General features: G+C 37.7%; 1 protein-coding gene across 1 annotated transcript in view; it reads right to left on the bottom strand.

The window, feature by feature from the left end:
* Positions 1-505: 505 nt before the first annotated feature.
* Positions 506-25,208, bottom strand: part of Ptchd1 (patched domain containing 1) — a 53,654-nt gene continuing 28,951 nt past the window's right edge. The window contains exons 2-3 of the mRNA XM_052171150.1: positions 13,103-13,763; positions 506-2,298 (exon numbers count right to left, since the gene is read on the bottom strand). Of these exons, the coding sequence (XP_052027110.1) occupies positions 644-2,298; positions 13,103-13,763 (2,316 nt within the window). The 3' untranslated portion in view covers positions 506-643. The remainder of the gene's footprint in view (positions 2,299-13,102; positions 13,764-25,208) is intronic.

Below are 25,208 nucleotides of genomic sequence, written 5' to 3'. Positions count from 1 at the left end.
CATACAGGTGTTAAAAGGTGCTTCAGTGGAGGAATATGACAAGTTCATTCAAGAAAAAATAAACTTGGCTCACCTAAGAGAATTTGGGGGTGACACTCAATTTCAATTTGTGGATGACATTCAGTCTACAGCATCTGCTTCAAAGGTTCTGGTTTCCTCTTGCTGATCAGAACTTTCACAGAATCTCCTTGAGTGTTGAGGTGCTAGATGAAACAATGAAGACCTCAAATAACAGAACCTAAGTTGAGTTAATTCTCTACAAAAGTTTAGGAAACCTTGTTGTTTGAACAATGCTTAAACCTATTTTTGTCATAATAGCTGACCTTGCAATCAGTTGCATTTTATTACAATACCAGTAACTTGTGCAGTGTAGGTAAAATAGAATCCTGCTTATTAATAAGCATTCCTTTGCTTGATCTTAAAATACTACAAGTCATGTGTGTGTGAGAGAGAGTAAATTATCATAGAAACCCTTACACTTTAATAGTTTTAAAGATGTCACACCTATTATCCCCACCTTTTACTTTTTTCCCATGTCTGTTTCTTATCTGTTTTTTAAACAGAGAAACTTTGACTTTGTTTCAGCAACATAAGCTTTTGTTCTTGATAAGACCTAGGGTGAAAATATATGAAGCAGACACTATCACACTGTGGTAATTTGGTCAACCACTCGAGTACTATCAATATCCACCATTTCTACACACTCAATTTCTTCCCGGTTTTCAGGATTTTTCTTCTCTTTCCTTTTTTTCTTAGAGGGTGGCAGGAAAGTAAGTATCACAGGTAAAATGGCAAAGCAGTGAAAGAAGGTGACAAATGCTATTAAAAACAAGCACCTGAACAGTGTACAGGTCAGATTTGAAGGCACAGCTGCAAGAGGAAATAGACCAACAATATAACAGAGGTAACTCTGTAAAATAGCTACCCCATGCACTTCCAGAGCATTTTTAACCCATTTAGTTCTTGTTAAATCCTTGCCTAGAACAAATGTGGATAACAGTGGAGCACAGTTGTCAATTGTGTAGTTAATTCCATAAATTAAGCATAGCACAGAAATGCAATCCAGTTCGACTTTCCATAATGTCATGAAGCCTATCACTCCAAACTCCACAGACACAACCGTGAGAGTGATCCAGACATTAATCAGTGAATCTGCTACCAGGAATGCCGAGAAGAAGAGCAGGAACAAAGCACTGATGCAGGAGTTGTGCAGGGGGGCTCCCAGAGAGGAGGCATATCGATCCATGTACACAAAAGACGGATTAAAGACAATGAACTTCACCTTGGAGGTGACTGAAAGCCTCCTCAGAGTCTCCAAGAGATCATAGAGTTCTTCTCTGTTTGTTTCCATAGTCTTGGCCACTAAAAACATTCTAGAGGCCACTACATCAACCTCATCATTGTACTTTTTAGAGAAGATGATGTCCTCTTGAAAATGTGAAAATTGAGGAGCTTTCAGGAAGGAATTCCTCAACATGTCTGTGAAATTTTTCTTAGGCAAGTCAGTGGACACATTGAGTTTCCGAAGATAATTTAAATAGCTTTCAAACCAGGATATCCGCACAAAACCCTTAGTGTACTCTAGAACGTCTTCTTGGACACTAGAGTTCCAATATTCTATGGACTCATATATATAAAACCCAATAACAGGACTGTAGTTGTTAAAGTACTTTTGGTGGGCAGTAGTGTACTCAATGGTTTGTGTTGCAGTTGCTACAATGTTACTAAGGTCTGACCCTTCACTGACCTGCAGATAGCCCATTAAGGCAAAGGAAATATAAATAAGGTAAAAGAGGACTACAAAAGGCTTGACATAGGTGTTGGTTATCCAGTCACAGTAATAGCGTTTGAGGAAACATACCAATAAGTGACTCTCATAAGTGTTTGCTTCCTCGCCTTCAGCTGTTTCCTCACTGAATCTAGCTGTCAGAAGAAACCTATACCATGCTGGCTTCTCCTGTAATACCTCAGGCTTTGGAACTTTTCTACAGAATATACTATGCTGGTAATTGTTTTCTATGTAGCCAGTGAACACAAGGCTGGAACCATAAAATGAGAGTACGTAGAGGTAGTTGAAGAGGATTGCAATACAGGAGTTGCAGCAGAAAATCCTGGCTGCCTCGATGTTCGTGAAAGGGCTGGCCCCTATGCCAAAGGTGACCAAGTACATGGCAGTGGTGAGAGAGAAGGAGAGCATGGAGTCTGCATAGACTTCTGCAGTTCGCTCTTTAACATGTTGGTCCTCTCTAGTTTTCCTCCATGAGGATAACATTTCAAAAGTCCCGTATAATCCATGACCTGGAAAGGCAGAAAAAAAAGACAAGCGCAAAAGTTTTAAGGAGCAAATCTTTACAATGAGGGGTATCAATTTGATTAATTTGATCATGGGGACTACATAGATCTTAGTAAATATAGCCATCTTTAGTGGTAGCAAGTTTAGAAATGCCAGGGTTTTTCCTGTTGGAAAGTAGACCCGTGTTTTGGAGAACCGTTGTTCGTGGATAGTCTGTTCTAGGATAGACAGAGGAACATAAATCTTCACAGTCCCTACTAACTTGAGAAAGCTGAGTGAAATTTTGCCATCAGAAATCTGAGTAGATCTTGGCCTATGCCCTTTAGAAGTTATAAACATCAATAGCTTAGGGTTGTTTGGCTCCAGAGAATATTGAAGATACTGATCATTTTGTTTTATATTTCTACAGGTCTGATAGGAGGGGTTGGCACAGAGAAAGCAGTAGTCAGAGTATTCTCAGTCAATGTGGGTACCTTCTGTTAAAATTGATCAAGTAGACCTGTACCATTTGTTGAAGATGTTTTTCCCCCATTGCATGGTTTTGGCTTCATTGTCAAAAAACAAGTGTCAGCACCCTTCCCCTGGGCTGCTTTGTTTGGTCTTAGTGGGAGAGGATGCTCTTAGTCTTACAGACACTTGATGTGTGCCAGGACATGTTGGTACCCATGGGTAGCTTCTCCTTCTTTAAAAAGAAGGGGAGAGGGGATGGGGAGAAGGATATGTGTGTTGTGGGATTTTGAGTAGAGGAGGGAGGAGGGCTGCTATCAGAATATAAAGTAAATAAATAAATCCTATACACAAAAACAACAATAAAATTGGTCAAGTAGAGGGGTTCAGTGATAAAGAGACACTATATTTAGTTTGAGTAGTAATGGAAAACTAAATCAAAGTCTCTCTTTTCTTCACTAAACATAAGGGTCTGAAGCAATAAATCTGAGAAATAGAGGAAATCAAAATAAGTAGGAACAGGTTTGAGTGTAGAATAAAACAAGAAGAAAATTATAGAACAAACAAACAAGATTAATGTGAACCCTCATTGCTATTGCTGAAAATGACAATCAGATTCAATGTTTATGGCCTGCATTTATCTTTAGAAATTTATTTCACCAGTCCTAGTTGTTCAAAGATAACATATCAAGTATACAGTGACTCTGCCAACTTCTTGATTCTATTTGTCAGAGGCCTCTGTGGGAGAAGACCAAGATAGGAACTTTTCTTAGCTGCTTGGGGCTCTTGGCTTCCAGTTTAGGATTCCAGCAACATTGGGGTGGCATAGATTCAGTGGCTGCCCGAGTTGTAACTTCATTCCTCTCCTTGGAAATTTGAGCATGCCTTCTGTGTCTCTCCTGGTTGGAATGAGGCACGTCCTTCTGCACATCTCTAAGCTACTATAGCGTTGAAAACCCCATTAAAATGACCCAGTGTGGCTTTTGATAACCCCTGTCTTGGCCTTGCGATTAGAATATCTAATTGTCTGTTTCTATACCTTTGCAAATTCAGTCCCATTATTGAGGATAATACTGTATTCTGGTATGATAGTCTTGTTTTGGAAAAAAAGAAATTTAAAATATTCAGCCACATATGTCAGTGGAGTGATTCGCCATTATCTTCTATGCAAAATAACTGGGCATATGTCTGACCTTGCACCCAGGCTTGTATTTGTATCTTTATTGTATAGTCCTAAGCTCACACCTGAGTACCCATTACAAAGTAATAATACAGGCCTGTTTCCTCAGAGGGATTTGTCATTCATCTTAATTTATTAGACATCATTTTACAGCTACTTTTAGAGGTCAGGCCAAAACTGTAGATTTGATTACTAGTACCATGGCCTCCATTAAATTGGAGCACCTAAATTCCCCAGATATGAAGTAAAAAGTGTACTTGTTGACTGGTATTCTGCAGTTAATTATGTTTTAGGCAGTTAGCAGTGCCCAGTCTCAAGAGGAAAATCTAGTTATCAAATCTGTTTCCAATTTTCTCTGGATTGACAGACCAACCTTTGATTAAAAAAAAAAAAAACAATCTTTGTCAATGAGTAAGAAGACTAATACATCTAAAACATCAGTGCCCTTGGGAAATAATACTGACCATTTAATCTGGGAACATGAAGAAAAATAAAACTTTGGAAGGTAAATGCACTTGAAGAGGTTGATCAAAAGTCCAAATAGTATTGAGAGTATTTTCTTGTTGGAAAAAAATAGTCCAAAACAAGACATTAATACTGAGTATTTAAATATGGTAAGAAAATAAAGATCATATAGTAGAATTAGTTAATCCTATGGGAGAATTTTAGCTAGAAATTAAATGTAAATTTTAATATATAATAAAATATAAATGAAAAATAAATTAGTCTTTATTTTATAATGATATTATCTGATATGATACTTTCTGCACAATATAATAGGAGTCCATTTCTTAATGTATTGCTGAATAATCTTAGGAGTTCAACGAGAAAACACTTGAATTAACAGAGCAAAAGGGAGATAAAGTTCCAGAATGAAACTAATCACATTCAAGGAAAGATGAAAAAAACATTGTTAGCTTGACTCCAGTTCCGTTGCTGTCATTTAAAAGCCCATTGTATATAGTTTGATCTTTTTCTTGAGTCTTTTGGCTTTTTTTTTTTTTTTTTTTTTTTTTTTTTTTTTTTTTTGTTCAGAGGGCATTTCCAAAAAGAATTTGAGTTTTATTTTCAGGGGCTCTTGGAAACAACCCTTCCTTTTTTCTCCCCTCCTCTGCGCTCCCCTTCGCTCCCTTCTACATCTCAGTCAGTCAAGGGAGGAATGAGTGCCAAGAGAGTCATAGGTACCTCTTAGGGATTTGTTAGCAGCCTGGAGTGCCTGCCTGACTCTAGGCTCAGGTTACAGCTGCATGTTTATGCTTAAGAGGTTGGCTTCCTGTTATCTTAAAGGGAAGATAAATTGTGGAAACCCTGTTTCCTGGCTTGGACTCTAGAAGAAATACACTCTAAGAGCCCATAAATGTCCCCCAAATTCCTTCTATATCCAGAATTATTGTCACATTTCCTTTAGTTTTGGCCTATAAAGCTATAGTTTTAATTGCAAACTGCTTTGGGACAATGGTGTATGAAAGCAGCTTCCCTTATTGGGGGGAAACTGGGACAGAAAATGGGGCTGCCTGAAGAGTAATTAGGAACATTTCAGCACACAGCAACATCCTGCCAGCCAGCCCTGGCTTTCTCTTTTCCTGCTACTCCAGAAACTGGGAAAGTTACAGTCACACAGGGGTTAGAGTCTCACATGGGGTGGGGGTGGTGAGTGGGGGGGATTCAGGGCGGGTGTCACTTCTTTAGCTCTCTTTACATAGGGACCAGAGTACAGCAGGTAGGACTTGGAGGTCAAATCTTACAGGGTGTAGTCTAATGTACTGCCTGTAGACTGAAGACATTTTTTTTCCTGAGAGTTGAAAATTATTTTCTTCATTAAAAGAGATACATTTGTTTGCTTTGTGTTTAATTTAAATCATTATTTGGAACTGGAAAGATAGTTGGAAAAGGTGCCTACCAGCAAGCCTGATGACCCAATTTGAGTCTCTAAGACTCATGTGATAGGTAGAGAGAACTGACTGACATAAGTCATTTTCAGACTTCAACATGCTTGCTATAACTGCCTTGGTAAATTATAAATAATGCTGAAGGCTTTTGGCTATATCCCAGAAAAGAGCTTTGGTGGACATGAGATTTAATTTTTGAGTATGCCTCAAAGTCACCTGGAAGGTGTGTGTTTGTGTATGTGTGTGTGTGTGTGTGTGTGTGTGTGTGTGTGTGACAAATATATGTGATTTTAAGTCTCTGAATTAGAAGCTCTATAGCAGACTCTGGTAGCAAAGTCCACTTAGACAACTACGAGAATGCTATCTAAACATGGTGTTTGTAGTACATAATGAGTTTGGCAACCAGAGGGGTTTGGAGAGGTAGTGGGAGTCATGGCTTATAATCAAAGTTACAGGTCACAATCTCAGACTTTTACTGTATCATAGTGAGGATGTCAGGGACCCATTTCATATAGTCAAAGCAGAAATCAAACGACTCACCAAGAGGAGCTATTAAATGGTACAACTTATTCTATCACATTTTGAAAACAAAGCTTTTGAAGCATTTTCTTTTCAAAGCATGCCTACTGTTACATGACTAGGAGCCCATGAGTAGTAACACACACACACACACACACACACACACAATTCCAAGTTGTAATTATTCATAAGCAATTACTTTGAGGTGGCACAGGATTTTAGTTAAGCCCTGGGCTAAGGAAAGTAAAACTCTTGTGCACTCACACACACAACTTGTGCCAGGTATGTGAATCTGAAAGGGAAGCTGCTTTTATTAATTTAATTAGCAATGGACTATGAGACTATCTGTTCTCTAGTAAAATAAAATATTAAAGGATTTAAACTAACAATTCTACTTCTTTTCCAAACATTATTTTTGGTATCTGTATATGTAGTGACGTTCCAGTGTTTAGAACCAATGAAGAGAAAAAGCAGCACAGATGATAAATAACACTAATGCTAGAAGAAACTCAGCTGCTTAATCCTACAGTCACTTAGGATGACTTTCAGGCATACTCAACAGATTAAATCTCACTTTCACCCAAGCTCCTTTCTGGGGTATAGCCAAAGGCTTCAAGGTTGTTTATAATCTATCAAGACAGGAATTCACTAGCAAATAGTTGAGAGTTAACTCTAACCAGTAGATATGCTTCTAGAAATCTGCTCATAAAGTGACTCATGTTTTAAATTTATTTTATGTTTTTCATGAGACCTTCTGAGAGATTTGTTTTTGCTTGCTTGCTGTGTCTATGACTAATCATAGGAATTGATCTCCTCTGTACTTATGGAATTTTGTGTTTAGGTTTTCCTTGGACCCGGATTGCCTTATCTCCCCCAAAGCTCACAGACACAGCATGGGAACTGACTGCTGCCTTTGGATGCTCCTCAGGTTTATTCAGGTTTTAATGCCTTCCCAACTAGCAGGGATGTCCTAATCTTTGGTTCCATGAGGAATTGTTGAGGAAAGTTACAATAAAATGGCTTACTGGTAGAACATGTTTAAGTTTCAGGATGAAAATGTGTAATGTCAAGAGAAAGTGAAGTCACCGATAATGTATCTGTAACAAATTTCATATACAGAAACACACAAGTATATTTATCTAAAAAACACCATAGATTACAAACTCTACTTAAAAAAATACTTTACTCCTAGGCAAGTTTCATGATGTAGCTTGTGTTTATAAAATGATTTTCTTCAATAACATCTGCATAAATTTATGATGTTTGTTTTATCAAGAAAGAAATTTCAAGAATAGATATTTCTGGATTAAGTAACATCTATTATTTAGGAAGAAGTTCATTAATGGGGTTACATTTAAACTTTGTCAGTTATAAACATTTACTTTGAAATATGAAATGTTTGGCTTATCCTAGCCTGTTGTGTCTCACAGTTAAGAGTAAAAGTGTACTCTACTTAAGTAAAGACAGATGCTTACATCTGCGAAGGATATATTTTTATTCGTTATTTTATTTATTTACATTTCAAATGTTATCCCCCTTCCTGGTTTCCCCTCCACAAACCCCCTATCCCATCCCCCTGTCCCCTGCTTCTATGAGGGTTCCAGCCACCCACTCACCCCTCACCACCCTAGTATTCCCTTATACTGGGATATTGAGCCTTCACAGGAACAATGGCCTCCCCTCCCACTGATACCAGATAAGGCAAGTATTTTCTGCTACACATGCACCTGGAGCCATGGGTCCCTCCATGTGTACTCTTTGGTTGGTGGTATAGTCCCTGAGATCTCTGGGGGGATCTGGTTGGTTGATATTGCTGTTCTTCCTATGAGGTTGCAAACCTCTTCAGTTCCTTCGGTTCTTCCCCTAACTCCTCCATTAGAATCCAGTGGTTGGCTGTATCTGTATTGGTCAGGCTCTCAGTAGACAGCATGAAGGTATATATCATATATATGTTATACATGTATTTGTGGTACATCATATTCAAGTATATTTATATGCTTATATATAAAATATTTGAATATATACAGAGAGCTATATCTTTGTTTAACATTAAAAATATGTACTGTTATATAATATTAATTACTTTTAATTATAATATATATAACATGAAGTAATTCTATACTATATATGATATCTACTATAGCTAATGCTGTGTATAATATATTATGCACACAAATTACACCTTCATACACATATAGGGTAAACAGGAGGCTGATGAGGGATTTATTTACCAGTGATGCAGAGAAATGTTAGTGCTGCTATATTGATCAATGCAGAGAAGATTCTAGAAAGGTATCTACAGTTTGATCTCAGTTAATAATGTAGTAAAGTTTAAGTAAACAGTAAGATTTCTTTCACCAGGACTATGAAACTGCAATGTCTGATTGGGTGAGTCATATGACAGCTGTGTACTCCACTGGTTAGATAGTTCAGAAGAGGGCACCCTGTGCTTGACATTTGATCTGTTCAAAATTAAAGAGTATTTTTCATCTCATTTCATCCCCAGTGCTGTGGAATATCAACAAAGGCAAAGTGACCCTTGTAAGTTAAAATGCCACACAGAAACTGAGATGCAAACTATCTTTCACAATGTTTTCAATTATCCCTTTTATGTGCCTGAAATGTGTATGATAAACAAGCTTCCCACATACATAAGGAATAAAACATTCCTTCTGTTCTTTGTATGTTCTCCAACATACTATTGCTTTCTTGACTTATGTGTGATAAGCAGAGATTTATAAATAAATAATACAGCTGTAAGGAGATTTTATACATACAAAACAGATGCTATTTTTTTAAATCATACTCAAGTAGACAACAATGATATAAACCCCCATTCCTTAGATGACATGTTAGAATAGATTTAAAAGACGCTTATAAATATTAATACCTCACTACCTGACATTAATATAGCCAAGTAAATTCTTCTCTAAATTCTGGCAACTAAAAATGACAATAAAAGTTTATAATACTGTAGACCTTTGAGGATTTCAGCTCTAGATAAACTTCCCTGACTCATCTGGATAAAGGTTTTGGCAGAATTGAAAATGTCTAATATGCAGGCACTGATGAAAAACATTCTAAATCATGAGGTATTTATGCTTATATCATTGCCAAGCTGATTCATCTGTGTAGGATATATTCTTTTTTCCAGAGATATCATGTATCATCTTAGTTAGAAAAATAAAATCAAATCCCACTATGACTTCTCAGGGTTTATTCAAATACTTTCCTCTTGTGAAATTTTGTTAGGTTAACCTTACTGCTTACCACATGTAGTCTTAACATTTTTCATTGCAATCAATTCTCATTTTAGCATTTTGCTGGATCTGGTGTCATATGACTGTGGTCACACTAAGAATATTGAATTTGAAATTTATAATACTTGTCACATTATGGTTATTATTAGTAACTAAGGAGATTTCGTATTAAATATTTTATAAATATTTTTATAAACATTTTATAAATTTTATAAATATTCAAATCTGATTTTATTAAGTACAATGAACTGAAAATATTCACAACTTATTAAAACTGATTGTACAACAAAAAATTAAGTAGAATCTTTCATAGTTCCACCAAACCTACCTTGTACTTTTAAAGATACTTTAAATGTGCATTTAAGTAAAATATAAGGAATATATATTTAAAAAGACCAAAATATTTCTAAATGAATTTCATATATATGTATATATTTATTGATTTGATATAGTTTTACATGGCAAACTAAATCATGAAGTTTTTAAAATAATATGATTAGGTTAAGCTTAAGTAAGCATTTTATATTATGAACAACAAATTATTACTTAACTGTTATGTAGCATAAACTCCTAGCAGTGCATTTCTTCCTGATCTTTTGACATATTTACTGTTATTTTTGAACTAGTCATCAATAAACAGAACTAAGAAATGGTTTTGAATACATTCATGAATCTGCTCTTGCTTATATTTCATTTTATAATCCTCCTCTAAGGATTATCTGAGAAATCCAGAAGGGCAAGCATCCTAAATCCAGGCATTGTTAGCTTTATGAGCATGTTAAACACCAATTACATCATGCAAAGTCTTTATTGCAAATGAGTCTTAGACACTAAAATATTTAGCTACCATTCGTGCTGTGATTAAGTAATGTGAGAACCAACCGTACAGACTGATAATGTATAGAAAGATTGCATGCTGACTGTCAGCAAGAAAAGCCTCCATCAAACCAATGCAGGTAACATTCCTCACAAATCTCAAACAATTCTGGGAGTACTGGGTACTTGGTGTGCTTGCTGTCTTTGATTGCAAATACCTGTTTATTTACGTTTGTGGCTATTGTTTTGTTTTCTGGATTAAGTCCTGAATTAAGTTCATTGATGCTTAGTGTTTGGGGAGTTGTGGAGCTACTTAACTTCTGGACACAATTTTTAAACACTACTCTCTAATGGCACCATTGCTTAGTTTTGTTTATTGATGACTAGTCCAAAAATAACAGTAAATATTTCAAAAAAACAGGAAGAAATGCACTGCTAGGAGTTTATGCTACATATCAATTAAGTGTCTGATAATTTGTTGTCCATAATTTAAAATGCTTATTTAAACTTAACCTAATCATATTATTTTAAAACCTTCATGATTTAGTTTGCCACGTAAAACTATATTAAATCAATACATATATACACATATATGAAATTCATTTAGAACTATTTTAGTGTTTTTAAATATATATTCCTTATATTTACTTAGATGCACATTGAAAGCATCTTTAAAAGTACAAAGTAGGTTTGGTGGAACTATTGAAGATTTTGCTTAATTTTATGTTGTATAATCAGTTTTAATAAGTTGTGAATATTTTCAGTTCACTGTACTTAGTAAAATCAGGTTTGAATATTATTCTTTGAAGATTAATTCTAAGCAGCTTTAAATACTCTAATTTTATGTTCCTTATTTATCATTAATTTAAGAAGCTTTAAATATGGTAATGCTCTTTGTGATCATCGGTAGTAAGTTGGAGTGCCAGAAAGTCCTTTTCCCAAGCTCTCACATTCCTGTCTCCTCACCTTAAGAGTCTTTCTATCTTGTTTATCTTTCTTGCAAGAGCAACAACAGAAACACTATTTTTAAAATGAAAAGTTAAAAAAAAAGACCAAGCAGTCAAGCATGTGACTAATCATGAGCAACACATCTTAATTTAAACTTTGACTCAACTCTCCTAGGAAGTTACTAATACTCAGTTGTCCCCACTCTTTGAGGAACTGCCTTGGATTCCACAATTGACCTACAAAGATCTGGAGTCAGTTTAAAGGGAGGGATTGTATTGCCTTCTTATCAGGCTGGATGCAGCAGGTAGTACAGCAGCTTACTTCTCTATTGTTTTTAACACTGATAACTGAATTGATCCAGCACATTCTCAAACTCCTTAGTCTTTGCCCAGTGCCCTGCTTTCCATAAAGGCTACTGTTATATGTTTATTGACTAGGTCTCAATTCCCACAGGTCACAAAGCATTGAGGGCAGAATGTAGCTCCACCAACCCTGCTTCTCATTAAACTGTGTAGTTTGTCGGAGATACCTTAAGAAAATCTGGGTTTTTAGCTGATAATCTAAAACATGGCACAAGTCATACTAATAAAATAAATCATGTGATTATCCCAGTCAACAACAAGACCAACCCCACAACTGTCTTGTAACATTGGAGTCTGATTCCAACTGACAGTTTAATTTTGCTAGAGAAATTGATGAGAAGTTGTGACAGAAAGTGGGGGCGGGGGGATGGAAAGCTAACCAAACTTCATTGAATCTTTGACTCACAGGACCTTTACCACCTAGTGTACTAGACAAGTCATCTTCAATAGCAGGTAGGGAGAACAGCTAATGCTATGAATATTCTGACTTTGTTTTGAGCATAATATCTTTTGCTGAATCACTGCTGTTCTTTTTCCCCAGTTAAAACCTTGGGAAGAAACACTTGGCCATCAAGATTAACATTAAAGATACCTTTCTACTTGATATTTCACTGGATGTGTTCAAAGTTTCTGTTTAGTTAAAACATCCTTTTTTGGGTTGCTCACTTCTACTCTCAGTCACTAACAGAGAAAGCAAGCCAGGTAGCTTAACTCACTTGACTTTGCCATTTGCAAGTCTACAACTTCCCAGGACTTCTCACCACAAAGTTACCTGGGGAGGTTCTACAGCTGCAGAAGGAAAAGCCAGCTATGCAGGGGAGGTGCCCTCAGTGAATCTCACACAGGTCTTCAGTGTAAACAGCCCAGCTTCCTCAGCCTTCACAGAGGACCTTTCTGAGTGATCTACTCAGTCTTCTAAAAGGCTCCAGGGGGAACTGGAGTACTCACCACCAGTACTCAGAGCAGTATTTTAACATACCCTGGGCTGCCTACCATCCTACCTCACCTCTTCACTCCCACACTGGTGCTATAGTGTTCTCCTAAATAAACTACTTGTATATACTTCCCTACTCAGGTCTACTTTTGAGGAAATACACCCTAACACACTGGGGTACAGACAAGATTGATATCTGCCAAATACTTAGAGCTACTAAATGTAGAAACACAGCTGGAGCCAAAGCCTTTGGCTTTCTGACATATGTACCAGGTTAGGTTGATCCTTGGTGATGACCAGTACTTGATAGAACTGGTTTCACACCTTCTCCCTATAGTGAAACAAAACTGTCAAACTGTCAAATGGCTTTTTGAGAAAGCTAGCTACTATCATCAACAAAAATCAAACAAGCAAACAGATAATAAAACCAAGGAAAATGAAAGGCAGCACTTACCTAGCATGACGAATGGGACTCCCAGGAAGGTGGAATTGTATTTTCCACCAGTAAGATTGATGATTCCAGCTGCAGTGAGAGTGGCTAGGCTTATGGTTACCAACCCAAGTAGACCTAACCAGGGTTTGCTGCGGACACAGTCCTGCATAGAGCAGCACAGAATGGCCATGGTGACTACCAGGATCAGGCTGGTGACCAGGTAACGTTCTGATACACGGCTGGTCTTCTGGAAATCTTCCCTCAGTGATGAGGATGTGTACGGGTATATTTTGACTTTGCTGTTGGATTTCTGGAATAGTTTGACAGTGTCGCAGAAGCTGGACTCCCACCTCTCAGCTACCATGTCATTGAGACTGTTGATTGATTGCAGATAGTAGGTGAGCTGAATGGCCTCTGCAGATTTCACCCGATCCTTGCTGTGCACAGTGACACCTCCGAGTTGGTGCCCATTGTAGACAGCCCTTCCATCTTTTAAGTGAGTGATCGGATATGTGATAGCAAAATTGGTCCGATTGGTGGCCCGAGCATTCTTTAGCTCTTCCAGGACATGTACTATGTCATCCACAATGCAAGTCTTATCATTATTCAGGACACATATGTGGGCAAATGTATAGTTAAAGCCAGGCCTTGGAACCTGGATCTTGGTTACAGCAGTATGCAACTATGGGGGAGAAAAACAACAGTTAGATTTTTTTAATGGACAAGTAGATATTAATAAGTAATATTAGCTCTTGAAACAAAAAAAACAAAATTATTTTGGGGTAAAGGGAAAGGCACAGAGTTTGAAATGTTTTTCCCATAGTCCACACATGTGGTAGGGATGTAAGACATATATTGGATCAGTAGTTTTCACAGTATGTGGCACCTAGGCTATCAGCATCAACCCAACAGCTTGTGAGAAATGCAAATTCTTAGGCCCCATTCCAGAACTGAGAAATCAGATTCTCTGTAGTACAACCTATATAGACTTTCTGGGGGATTCTGATGGTGCTATCAGCTTAATAATCTCATATAATTACCCTCTACTATAAAAGCAGAAGAGTTTACCTTGATAGCTGTGCTGGACAGTTTTATGTCAACTTGAAACAAATGAGAGGAGAAATCTTCAGTTGAGAGAATGCCTCAATAAGATAGTACTTTTGGCAGGCCTATAGGGCGTTTTCTTTTCTTTTCTTTTACTTGATATATTCTTTATTTACATTTCAAATGATTTCCTCTTTTCTGGATCCCCCTTACCCGCAAGTCCCATAAGCCCTCTTCCCTCCCCCTGTTCCCCAATCCACCCCCTCCTGCTTCGCTGTCCTGGTAATCCCCTACACTGCTGCACTGAGCCTTTCCAGGACAAGTACCCAGCATATTGCTGGTATGCCATTCCTGGGCTGGTGGTCCAGGGTTCTATAAGAAAGCAGGCTGAGAAGGCCATGAGGAGCAAGCCACAAGGAACAAGCCAGTAAGCAGTATCTCTCCAAAGCCTCTATATCAGCTCCTGCCTCAGGATTCCAGCCTTACTTGAGTTACTATCCTGACTTCCTTCCTGACAAACAGTGATGTTGAAGAATAAGCTAAATAAACCTTTGCCTCCCCAAGTTGCTTCAGTCATGGTGTTTCATTTCAGTAGTAGTGAACCCTAAGACAATAGCCTTTGTCTTCTCTGCTGCTCTTTGTCTGCATAGATGGGACAGTCACTAAATGATAAGACTCTAACTGATAAAAGTTGAAATTGTACTAAGGGAGCACAATGACATTTCTATATACTTTAAGAACTGGAGTGTGTTCAGTGATACGAGTACTTGCCTACTCTGTGCAAGACACTAGTTTCTAACCCCAGTATGACAAGAATTATTCTACACACCTTGACTAGTGTCAGATTGTAGTTGTGTCAACACACTTTATACTTTTCATCAAAGTGCACGAGAAGATAACACCTACTCCTCCATGCCAAGTACAGTCCTAGGCATTGGCACAGATCTAGAATTTAAAACAGATCTAGATTTCAAAACAGATCTAGAATTTAAAACAGATTCCAAAGTACATATGAACCTAGCCTAATCTTCCAGGGGAGACAACTGAAACACAGAGAACTTAAATCATTTGTCCAAGATCACATGCATCATAAAAGGAGAAATTAGGTTATACCTAACAATCTGAACAGGGCCTGCGTATTTAGGCTCTTAGAATATAAACTTCTAGGTGCCAGAACTGCAATGAGGGCTCCTGCCAACTGATTTCTGAATTTGTGCTTTTATTACCCTGCTGCTAAAATTCACATATAAGTGTTTATAGAATCCAATATCTGAAGTGAGAAACCAGGTAGTATGTTTGTAAAGGGATTAAAAGGTTTAAGTGAACTACTATTATGTGCCAGGATGTCACACTTACCTCCTCAAAACAATTCCATTTATAATGAGAATATCAAAGCTCATGAAAGACTTGTAAACAGGGTTAATGGGAATCTTAGAACTGTATCATCTTCCTGTTTTAACTACAGATACATAGGCCTCTAATTAACTGCTTCAACTCCTCAGCCAGTTATTAGCATGGTAGCTTTGTCTTACCTCTGTAAATGTGGCCTGTCTGCAAAATGAGGCCAGTGGGAGACATGTGTTGGGGTGTTAAATAAACAATTATATCTATGGCTTTGGCTAACAAAGAGTGAACTCTCCCAAGAGTGTCTGCATGATCCTGCTATATCTTCTCTCAATCTGTTCTAAATGGGTTATTGGTTAAGATGTTTTCCTGTGCATGCATGTGTCTGAGGGAGTGGGATAGTAGGCTTTTCTGAAAATGTCTGAGAAGCACCAGCTGTTAAAGTACTTTACTTAGCCCAGAGATGTAGTTGTTCATCCTAAATCCCAGTGTCCCCCTCCCCTACATCTCTTCATGAACACCAGCCCTTAGGTTCAGAAAATATGTTACTGTATTATGTCTAACTAAAATATTTTCATTTCTCTCACATACACATACAGTCTTTCAGATATACCTAGGAGGCTATTTTTATAGTTTGAACCATATGCTAAATTTTTGTCTTAGCATTTTGGAATTAATTGCCAGAAAAAAAATGTTTTTCAGTGGTTTTAAGCTCGGCAAATATCTTTCTATCCACTCTTGTCCGAGTACAGGCTAGCAAGTGTTGATTAGGATCATTCTTGTCACCAAAGCTTTCCAAATTTAAAAGGTTATTTTGGAAGAAGAAAAAATAAAGAAGAATGTAAAGATGAGATGATTTTGGCAAGAGGTAAAGACATTAGGGGAAAGAGTCAGAATAGACTAGAAGAGTGATATGGAAAACATATATATATGTAATATTTAGTGCATTGTTTGTTACCATAAGCAGTGTAAGAAATCTCTCTTAGAATGATTAGTAAATATGTTAAGAGAAAAGGCGGCCAAAAAAGATCACGTTAAGCCACATACATGACTGCACCCAATTCCAGTAGGGGATGTTTTTCCAGCCGTTCTCTATAATGATCAGGTCCTGCATGTTGAGGAGATATAAACTATTTAGTGTTCTGCCAGTTTTGCAGTTCTACTTTTAATCTCTGGGATTACACATGGAAAGAGTTAGGCAGTATATTAACCATTGTCCTATCAGACAATTGCTGAGAGTCTTAGAAAATGGGAAGGGACCTTACTGAATTTAGAGATGGGAGATTCCTTAACTGAGCAGTAGAGATGCTGTGAGATGTAATTGCCTTGAATTTCTAATGGGGTAATGGTTAGCTCTTGTTTCTGAGTAGTAGGGTGACAAAGAATGAATGACAAGCAGCTGGGTGGTACCAGGCCACTCACCTGGTAGGGAGAGCCTGTGGAATTGCACTGTGGAATAAGAGGTGAGAAGACTGAATGGAAAGTGAAAATTGAAACTCCTCTTTGTGTCTTTTGAAACAACTCAGGCTTCATCATTGTTTCTAATGAGTACATATAAAATATAAACACATTTTACTCTTGGACACTCACAGAGTTATGGTCAGATATCTTGCACATAGTACTTAGATATCTACATATATATGTGGCCTTAGGATGTTCTGATTTATGTTCCCGAAGGATCCCCAATGAGACATGTAGAACCCTGATATTCTATGTTGTGGTAAAATGTATTATTTGCAGGATTTTGTGGAAAAAATGCAAAGAAAATGCCAAAGAATGGAAGCTATGCCTCAGCTCTTCTATAATGTAAACAGTAGCACCTCACAAATGCAGTAATAAATTAGTTTATATGCTTTCAGAGAAGAAAGGACAGAGAAAACATGACAAATTAATAGCCTTGGTCCTTAAGATACTCTGAATCTGTCACATGGGTCAGTGGAAAATCTGTGTTTGTACAACTATTATAAGACTATGTATAAATGCCATTAAGCCGACACACACTCAATAAGTACTATAAAGGCGAGTTGAACCTCATCTTTCGACATCAATATCACATAACAATATGAACAAATAATAAAGGCGTTGGGTTCTGTCTTCATACTTTTTTCTATTCTTCCTACAGTGTCTGAAATTGCCAGAGAAAGATTTGCAGGCTTACTTAGAATTTCTCCTTTTCTGGTTAGAAGATTTGTGGGCCTCTAGCATGGCTTCTCTGCTTACTTTAGGTATGTATGCTGGACATCCTAAAGATGCCCTTCTACTTCTTTATGGCCAAGACTTCAGATAGAATAGTTTCAGTGATTAAAAAGGATGTTGACCTAGCTGATTCTTTTACTACTACTACTTCTTCTTCTTCTTCTTCTTCTTCTTCTTCTTCTACTACTACTACTACTACTACTACTACTACTACTACTACTACTGAACATAGATTCTTCTGTAATATAATACATCCTGACCATAGTTTTCCTTTCTCCACTCCTCTCAGCTCCCACCCTTGTCCCTTCTCCCTAGACCTACCCCCTCTCTGTTTCCTCCTCAGAAAAGAACCTGCCTCCAGGAGACAATAACCAAACATAACAAAACAAGGTCCAATAAGACAAGGTGAAAACCCTCCTACTTGGACAAGTACAAGGCAACCCAATAGGAGGAAAAGAGTCTCAAGAGCATGCAAAGGTGCAGAGATATACCTGTTCCCACTGTAAGGAGTCTCATAAAACATCAAGCCAATAACCATAACATATATACAGAGGACCTGGTGTGGATTCTTAAGAATCTACCATTGTACATGTAATGTCATATTATTCTAATATAAATGGTATCTGTAAACTGTATAATGAGATACTAGGTGAAAGAAAGTTAACATGATAAATGACAATTTGAGATTTATTAGAGCTACTTGAGTTACTATTTCCAACACTTTGACATTCTTTTAAGGTAATGACAGATCTGAAACTAGATGAAATGTGGAAAGAAAACAGGGCAAAGAAAATTGATACACTTAAAAGATTCTTTTCTCTGAGTGATTTTTCATTCTGAGGAAGCACTGGCCTTTCTAATCCCCTTCTGCCAGAACCTGGGACAAAGCCAGGATGGACTGCCGGTCACCACAGGCCAGTGTCTAATTTCCTTTCTGCTTTTCCTTGGCACACTTACACTTTCCTCAGAAGACAGCAGGGACACCTTGTAGAGGAGGGTAGAGAAGGGATGTGGAAGGAGGGAACTGTCTGCTCCTGACTGCTGGTTACCATAGGAAAAATACCTGTGCAATACAAGATCTGATGCAATATCTCTTTAATTTTTTTGGGGGGTGCTGGTGCTATAAAGGGAGTGAGGAAAGATGACAGGATGTTGACCCTGACCACTCAGGTCTTTAACATGCTTTGGGAACACCTTTAAACTATCACACAGCATCTCACCTGTGAGGAAAGACTTGGAGGAGATGTGTGCTCTCTTGGTCTCTGGCAGGATGCAATTCAAGTCACCCCCCATTGGAACACAGCATCCGATTTTCTCAGCTGCCTTCTTTTCCTTATCCCCACCCCATTTTCTGCTGTTATTGAAGAATAGGCTGTGCATATTTTAAAAAAAGAAGGGGGATTGCTGGTTTGTTTATCTTGCCCTCAAATATTACCTTCCACATCACACTAAATCAAATTCAGTTAGAAATACTTTCAAGGAGCCGGGCGGCAGTGGTGGTGCATGCCTGTAATCCCAGCACTTGGGAGGCAGAGGCAGGTGGATTTCTGAGTTTTGAGGCCAGCCTGGTCTACAGAGTGAGCTCCAGGAGAGTCAGGGATATACAGAGAAACCATGTCTTGAAAAAACAAACAAACAAACAAACAAACAAAAACAAAAAAGAAATACTTACAAGGGATAGGGTGCTTCTGCACTGAATGCCTCCAAATTTCATGTCTTCTATTTCTATGAATATTGTTCCTGTTACAGCTATTAAGCAATATTCATTACCAAATCCCCACTCCATATCTTCTACACTGAATCCCTCCAAATTTTAGGTCTTAATTAGGTTCTATATTCTGCTGCTATAGGTGGACAGGTAGTAACTGGTAAGATATCCTTACCCAGGTCACATAAAACACCTTGAAGTAAATAGATCTGGTCTCTGCAGTTCATAAATTACGCTAGCTCACTTTGTGTTACGTTTTGTCTTTGTATGATCTCACTCTCACCCACTATCTTTCCTCTTCTTTTAATAGCCATGCATTACATCAGAGCACCAGAAGTCCAAAGTTGGGGACTGTTACCGTGATTCATTTGTAGAGCAGCCAAAAGCAAGTTAGTCATCCTTTAATAAGTGAACAGAAATAATCATTCTGCCTTTGAAACATTACATTTTTCAGAGGATACCAAATTTAAGCTGTGGAGGAAGCCAAACAAGTGACTATCTAGTCACACATTTCCCTTTGCACATGCTTACATGGAATCATGCATATCAAACTGTTTGTTGCTTTTGTCACTACTGCAATGGCTATATAGGTTTGGAAAAATCCACCATGCCTGTTTCGATCCTTAATTCACAGGGGTAAATTCCCAGACCTTGGGTGTTGGCACTGAAAATCAGCTTGAACAACCCCATTTTCTAATTTCCCAAATAAGCTAAGTTTGTCTTCCATGACTTGGCTAGGAAAACAGATCTGCTTTCAATGTGAAGTTAGTGAAGCTGATATTTGAGAAACAAACCAAACAAAAATGGTCTTAGTGAAGGGGAAAAATAGTTGCAGGATTCTGTTGTAGCTTTTGCCTGATTTCATATTGATCTGGATAAGAAAGATAATATAATGTAATTATTTCCATAATCTGGAAGAAATTTTCACTTAGTTAATTAAAGTATCCTGATATCTGAAGATTCACAGAAATCTGGGAAGTTAAACTCTAATCAGAGCTACTATTTCTCATTTCCTTATGTTATCACTTTGCTTTCATGGCTAAGCTTAAATACTTGCTGAGCAAGTTCATGGGTAATGAATCTTGTTTAATAGCTTGAACAGGAACAATCCACATAGAAATAGGAGAATGTTGAACCTGGTTGGCCAAATGGCAAAGGAGTCAAATGCACACAACTGGCGACACTGTTTTTAGATTTAGGAAGAAGACCACAGCCAATCATGCAAGGGAAGTAAAATCAAGAAGCCAAGGACATTCAGGTTTAGAGAATGTAGAACTGAGCAGGAAGGATAGTACATTAGGAGTCAGATGGCTTCTGTTTCTGATTTTTTTTTTTCTGGCTATTTAAAATGAAGAAAATTGAACCTATAAAAAAATGCCACCTTCCTTAGGGATTTCCTATCATGTTCTGAATAAAACCCTGTGTTCTGACTGGGAAGAACTACACAGAGCCTTGCCCTTTCTGACTTTGCTGTATACCTACTGCTTATTCTTAGCTCTCACTGGAATGAAATTCTGGGACCTACTAGACCTGTGGGCTCATTTCCTTCACTTCCCTTTAATCATATGCCCTGATAACACATTCAATTAAACAAACAAACAAACAAACACGCAAAAAACAAACAAACAAAAACCATCACCACCAACATCTTATTTTAACTTAATTCCAGTATGAAATATACTATTACACTGTCTCTTTGTTTCAAAATTCTGATACCCCTAAGGAAATACAAATTCTGCCATGCTAGAGTACCTGTATGTTTGGTTTACTACTACATTGTCTTATCTCAGAATGGTGCCTGGAGCATGTGCTGCATAGATGTGGAAAAAAATACATGGAAGAATTTGGGAACTGAATGAACTTGTGCATGCGTGCGTGCATGCGTGCGTGCGCGCGTGTGTGTGTGTGTGTGTGTGTGTGTGTGTGTTTGTGTGTGTGTGTGTTGTGTGTGTGTGTGAGTGTGTGTGTCTTATGTGTGTGTGAGTGTGTGTGTGTGTGTGTGTGTGTGTGTTGTGTGTTAGTGTGTAAGCCAGAGGCTAGGTTCAGGTGTCATCTGCTTATTTTTTGAGATAGGGTCTCATTGTATACCTTTGAATGGCCTGGAACTCAGAGATCTGTCTGATGCTTCCTTTTCAGTACAAAGATTAAAGGCCATCGTGTCTTTTCAAAGTCTATTGCTAGACGTCCTGGTTGATTTTGATTCCAGCCTTTGATTCCAGCACTCACTCAGGAGGCAGAGTCAGGTAGATCTTGGTGAATTACCAGGAGGCTAGTCTCCTCTACATAGTAAATTCCAAATCAACCAGAGGTATATAGAAATAACATGTCCCAAGATAAACTCCCACAAACAAGCAAGCAAGCCAGCAAGCAAGCAAGCAAGCAAACAAACAAACAAACAAAAAACATGTCTGTCCTTGGTCTGCACATTGAGTAGGCAATATTGGCTCAAAAATATAACCTTTGGAAGAATTCTCTCTGCTCTTAACCATCTCTCCAGCCCAGAAAGTACAATTTCTAACAAGGATGTTAGCTCTATATTCCAGGCCAAGCGCCTTTTATATATTACCACAATGACCCTTTAAGGGAAGGATTATCTCTTTGTTTCAAATAATGAAGCTGAATTAAATTAGATGCCCAATGTCATTGTCTTTGTTTGGATCCCCAGTGAAGCTTGTTTGGAGGTCAGGGAACTATGCATGTAAAACAGTAGACAATCCTGGGTGGCACTAGGGAAAGAATTACAATGTGAGACTGGGCTTGATCTTCAATGAGTAGTTGTTATTCCCCTCTCCTGTCTTTTTTTCTCTATCTATCAAGCTTACGATAATTTGTTTGCAGGAGACAGTATAGTGGTACTAAGTCAGAACTTTAGGGAAAAGACAGCTATATTAGGAATGATTTTGTACACCCATACATGTAATTGTTCCTTTTCCTCCACAAACAAAAGCAGAGATGAATACATTCTGAGCATGAGCCTCTGCATTGCAGCAAAATTCACACTTTTGATAGTATTAACTTATGGAAAAAGATCAAACCACTATATATTCCACAACCATAAAATATTTAAAATTACAATTAACAACCTAAAGTTATAGTTTATGAAAAAGGCCTATATCAGATGAGTTCTTCATCATGTTACATTTCTCCTTGAATGTAAGGATGAGAACAGTGGAAAGTAAGGCTAATGACTTAACTCACACTGACAATAGAATGTTCTACTACCTGATGACATACAAACACCTCTCTTGGATGATGGACTGTGAAAATTAGGATGAATAGCCGATGCAAAGCACAACAGAGAATCATACCAGATAATAAGTTTGCTTTGATAAATAATTTTTTCTCTCAAGGTACGCACAAAAGTTAATATTCTCAAAACTTAAAAGAGTTTCTTAACTGTTGCTTTCATTTTTTGACCTGGCAACAAATGACCAAGGCTAAGATTATTTCTGTGACTCAGCTTGGGTAGGTGTTGGGTCTTCTGAGATGTGTTGATATTGGTGGCATAGTGTCTTGGTGGAGACATGCTAACTGGGTTCAAATCTCAGTATTAGCATTGGTGCATATATGCCTCAGTTCTTCATCTGTAAAATGGGCATCATGATGATGAAACCTATCTCATGATTGTTAGAGAATAAACTAAAAATCAAATGTCATTTTCAATAGTTTCTAAAACAAGAGTGTGATTCTGAAAATGTCTGAGAGCAAAATCAAAATGAACAAGCTGAATACTTCCATCTGTGTCTTCTATTTACCTTGCTGCTACCATTTTCCCTTTAAATCTTCAGTTGTTCTTAAAAAGAAAAGAATACTCAATGAAATGAAATTTCTGTCAGTAGATTAGGGGGAAAGTGAAATTATTGACATGTATCAATATAAATATTTTAAGAGAATAACTGAATAGCATATGTTTGAAAGGTTGCACTTGGGGCTGGTGAGGTGGCTCAGCAGTTAAGAGCACTAGATACTCTTCTAGAGGACCCAGGTTCTAGTTACAGCACCCTTATGGAAGCTTGTAACACTGATTCCAGGGAATCTTCTGGCCTCTATGGACACTGAGTATGTACATAGTACATAGTACATAGACATATGTGCATGAAAAATACTCATATGCATAAAACATTAAAGAAAAAAGAAAGTTGGCACTTGTTAATTGCAGCACAGGTTTCCAGTGTAAAAATGACGCCATGTACTTTACAATAGCTCTCTACTGAGATAACTGTGCACATAAACTAAAGAAATATAGATCAGCCAGGAGAAAATAGTAGATGTTAAGGAAACAATGCAAAAAAATACCAAGTTCTTATTGTGATAGTATAAAAATGTTACAAGCATTACCTCATTTAATTACCATACTGAAGAAGTAGAGACTATAATCTCCATTTGCAGGCAAGGAAACTGTGTTTCAAGGAATTTAAACAGATTGCTTCAGATCACAGATTTAGTAAGTAAACCAGCCCAGCTTTAAATCTTGGGCTCAGAATATTGACCCTAATGGGAGTTTCTTTGGCAAAGTAGACTCTCTCTGTCTCAGCTTTGGGCATTTGGATATTGATTAATTTAGTTTTTGCATTAGACTGAGTTATAGTTCAGCACAGGATAGAGGATACTGGCATAGCAAAGTCAAAGGGTCAAACATGACAAAACAGTCAAGAGAAGCACTCAAATTCTGTCCTACTTTGAATCCTGAAGCCCTGGAAACCTTAGATATTCCATAGAAATCTCAGAGAAAAAGCAGAATTCCACTACCAGCTACAAGCATGTTCAACCAACCAGGCAGAAGAAAACATGTGGAAAGAGTATATACTTTCAATTTTCTATGAAGCATCCTTTGCATCATGCTTGTTTTCTATTGATAAACCAGCCTGCCTCCATCTTAGGCCTGAAAGCCATCTAATAGTAAATCAAAGTAGGTTCATTCTTATTTATGATTAAGCCTCTGTTTCTCATTAATGGTTCCACATTGTCTGTTCCAGGAAACAGCAACCAAGTCTTTGTTTCAAAAAATTGTTATGACCACCTTGCAACCATGCCTTTGTTTCAGAAGGTTGTTATGACTATTTTGTTATGTTTATGTTTTGCTTTTTTTTATTTGATATATTTTTTATTTACATTTCAAATGATTTCCCCTTTTCTAGCCCCCCACTCCCCGAAAGTCCCATAAGCCCCCTTCTCTTCCCCTGTCCTCCCACCCACCCCTTCCCACTTCCCCGTTATGGTTTTGCCGAATACTGCTTCACTGAGTCTATCCAGAACAAGGGGCCACTCCTCCTTTCTTCTTGTACCTCATTTGATGTGTGGATTATGTTTTGGATATTCCAGTATTTTAGGTTAATATCCACTTATTAGTGAGTGCATACCATGATTCACCTTTTGAGTCTGGGTTACCTCACTTAGTATGATGTTCTCTAGCTCCATCCATTTGCCTAAGAATTTCATGAATTCATTGTTTCTAATGGCTGAATAGTACTCCATTGTGTAGATATACCACATTTTTTGCATCCACTCTTCTGCTGAGGGATACCTGGGTTCTTTCCAGCATCTAGCAATTATAAATAGGGCTGCTATGAACATAGTAGAACATGTATCCTTATTACATGGTGGGGAATCCTCTGGGTATATGCCCAGGAGTGGTATAGCAGGATCTTCTGGAAGTGAGGTGCCCAGTTTTCTGAGGAACCGCCAGACTGATTTCCAGAGTGGTTGTACCAATTTGCAATCCCACCAGCAGTGGAGGAGTGTTCCTCTTTCTCCATACCCTCTCCAACACCTGCTGTCTCCTGAATTTTTAATCTTAGCCATTCTGACTGGTGTAAGGTGAAATCTCAGGGTTGT

This window comes from Apodemus sylvaticus, chromosome X (genome assembly GCF_947179515.1).
Source record: "Apodemus sylvaticus chromosome X, mApoSyl1.1, whole genome shotgun sequence".
NCBI classification, from domain to species: Eukaryota; Metazoa; Chordata; class Mammalia; order Rodentia; family Muridae; genus Apodemus; species Apodemus sylvaticus.
This window is presented reverse-complemented; position numbering and strand designations above follow the sequence as displayed.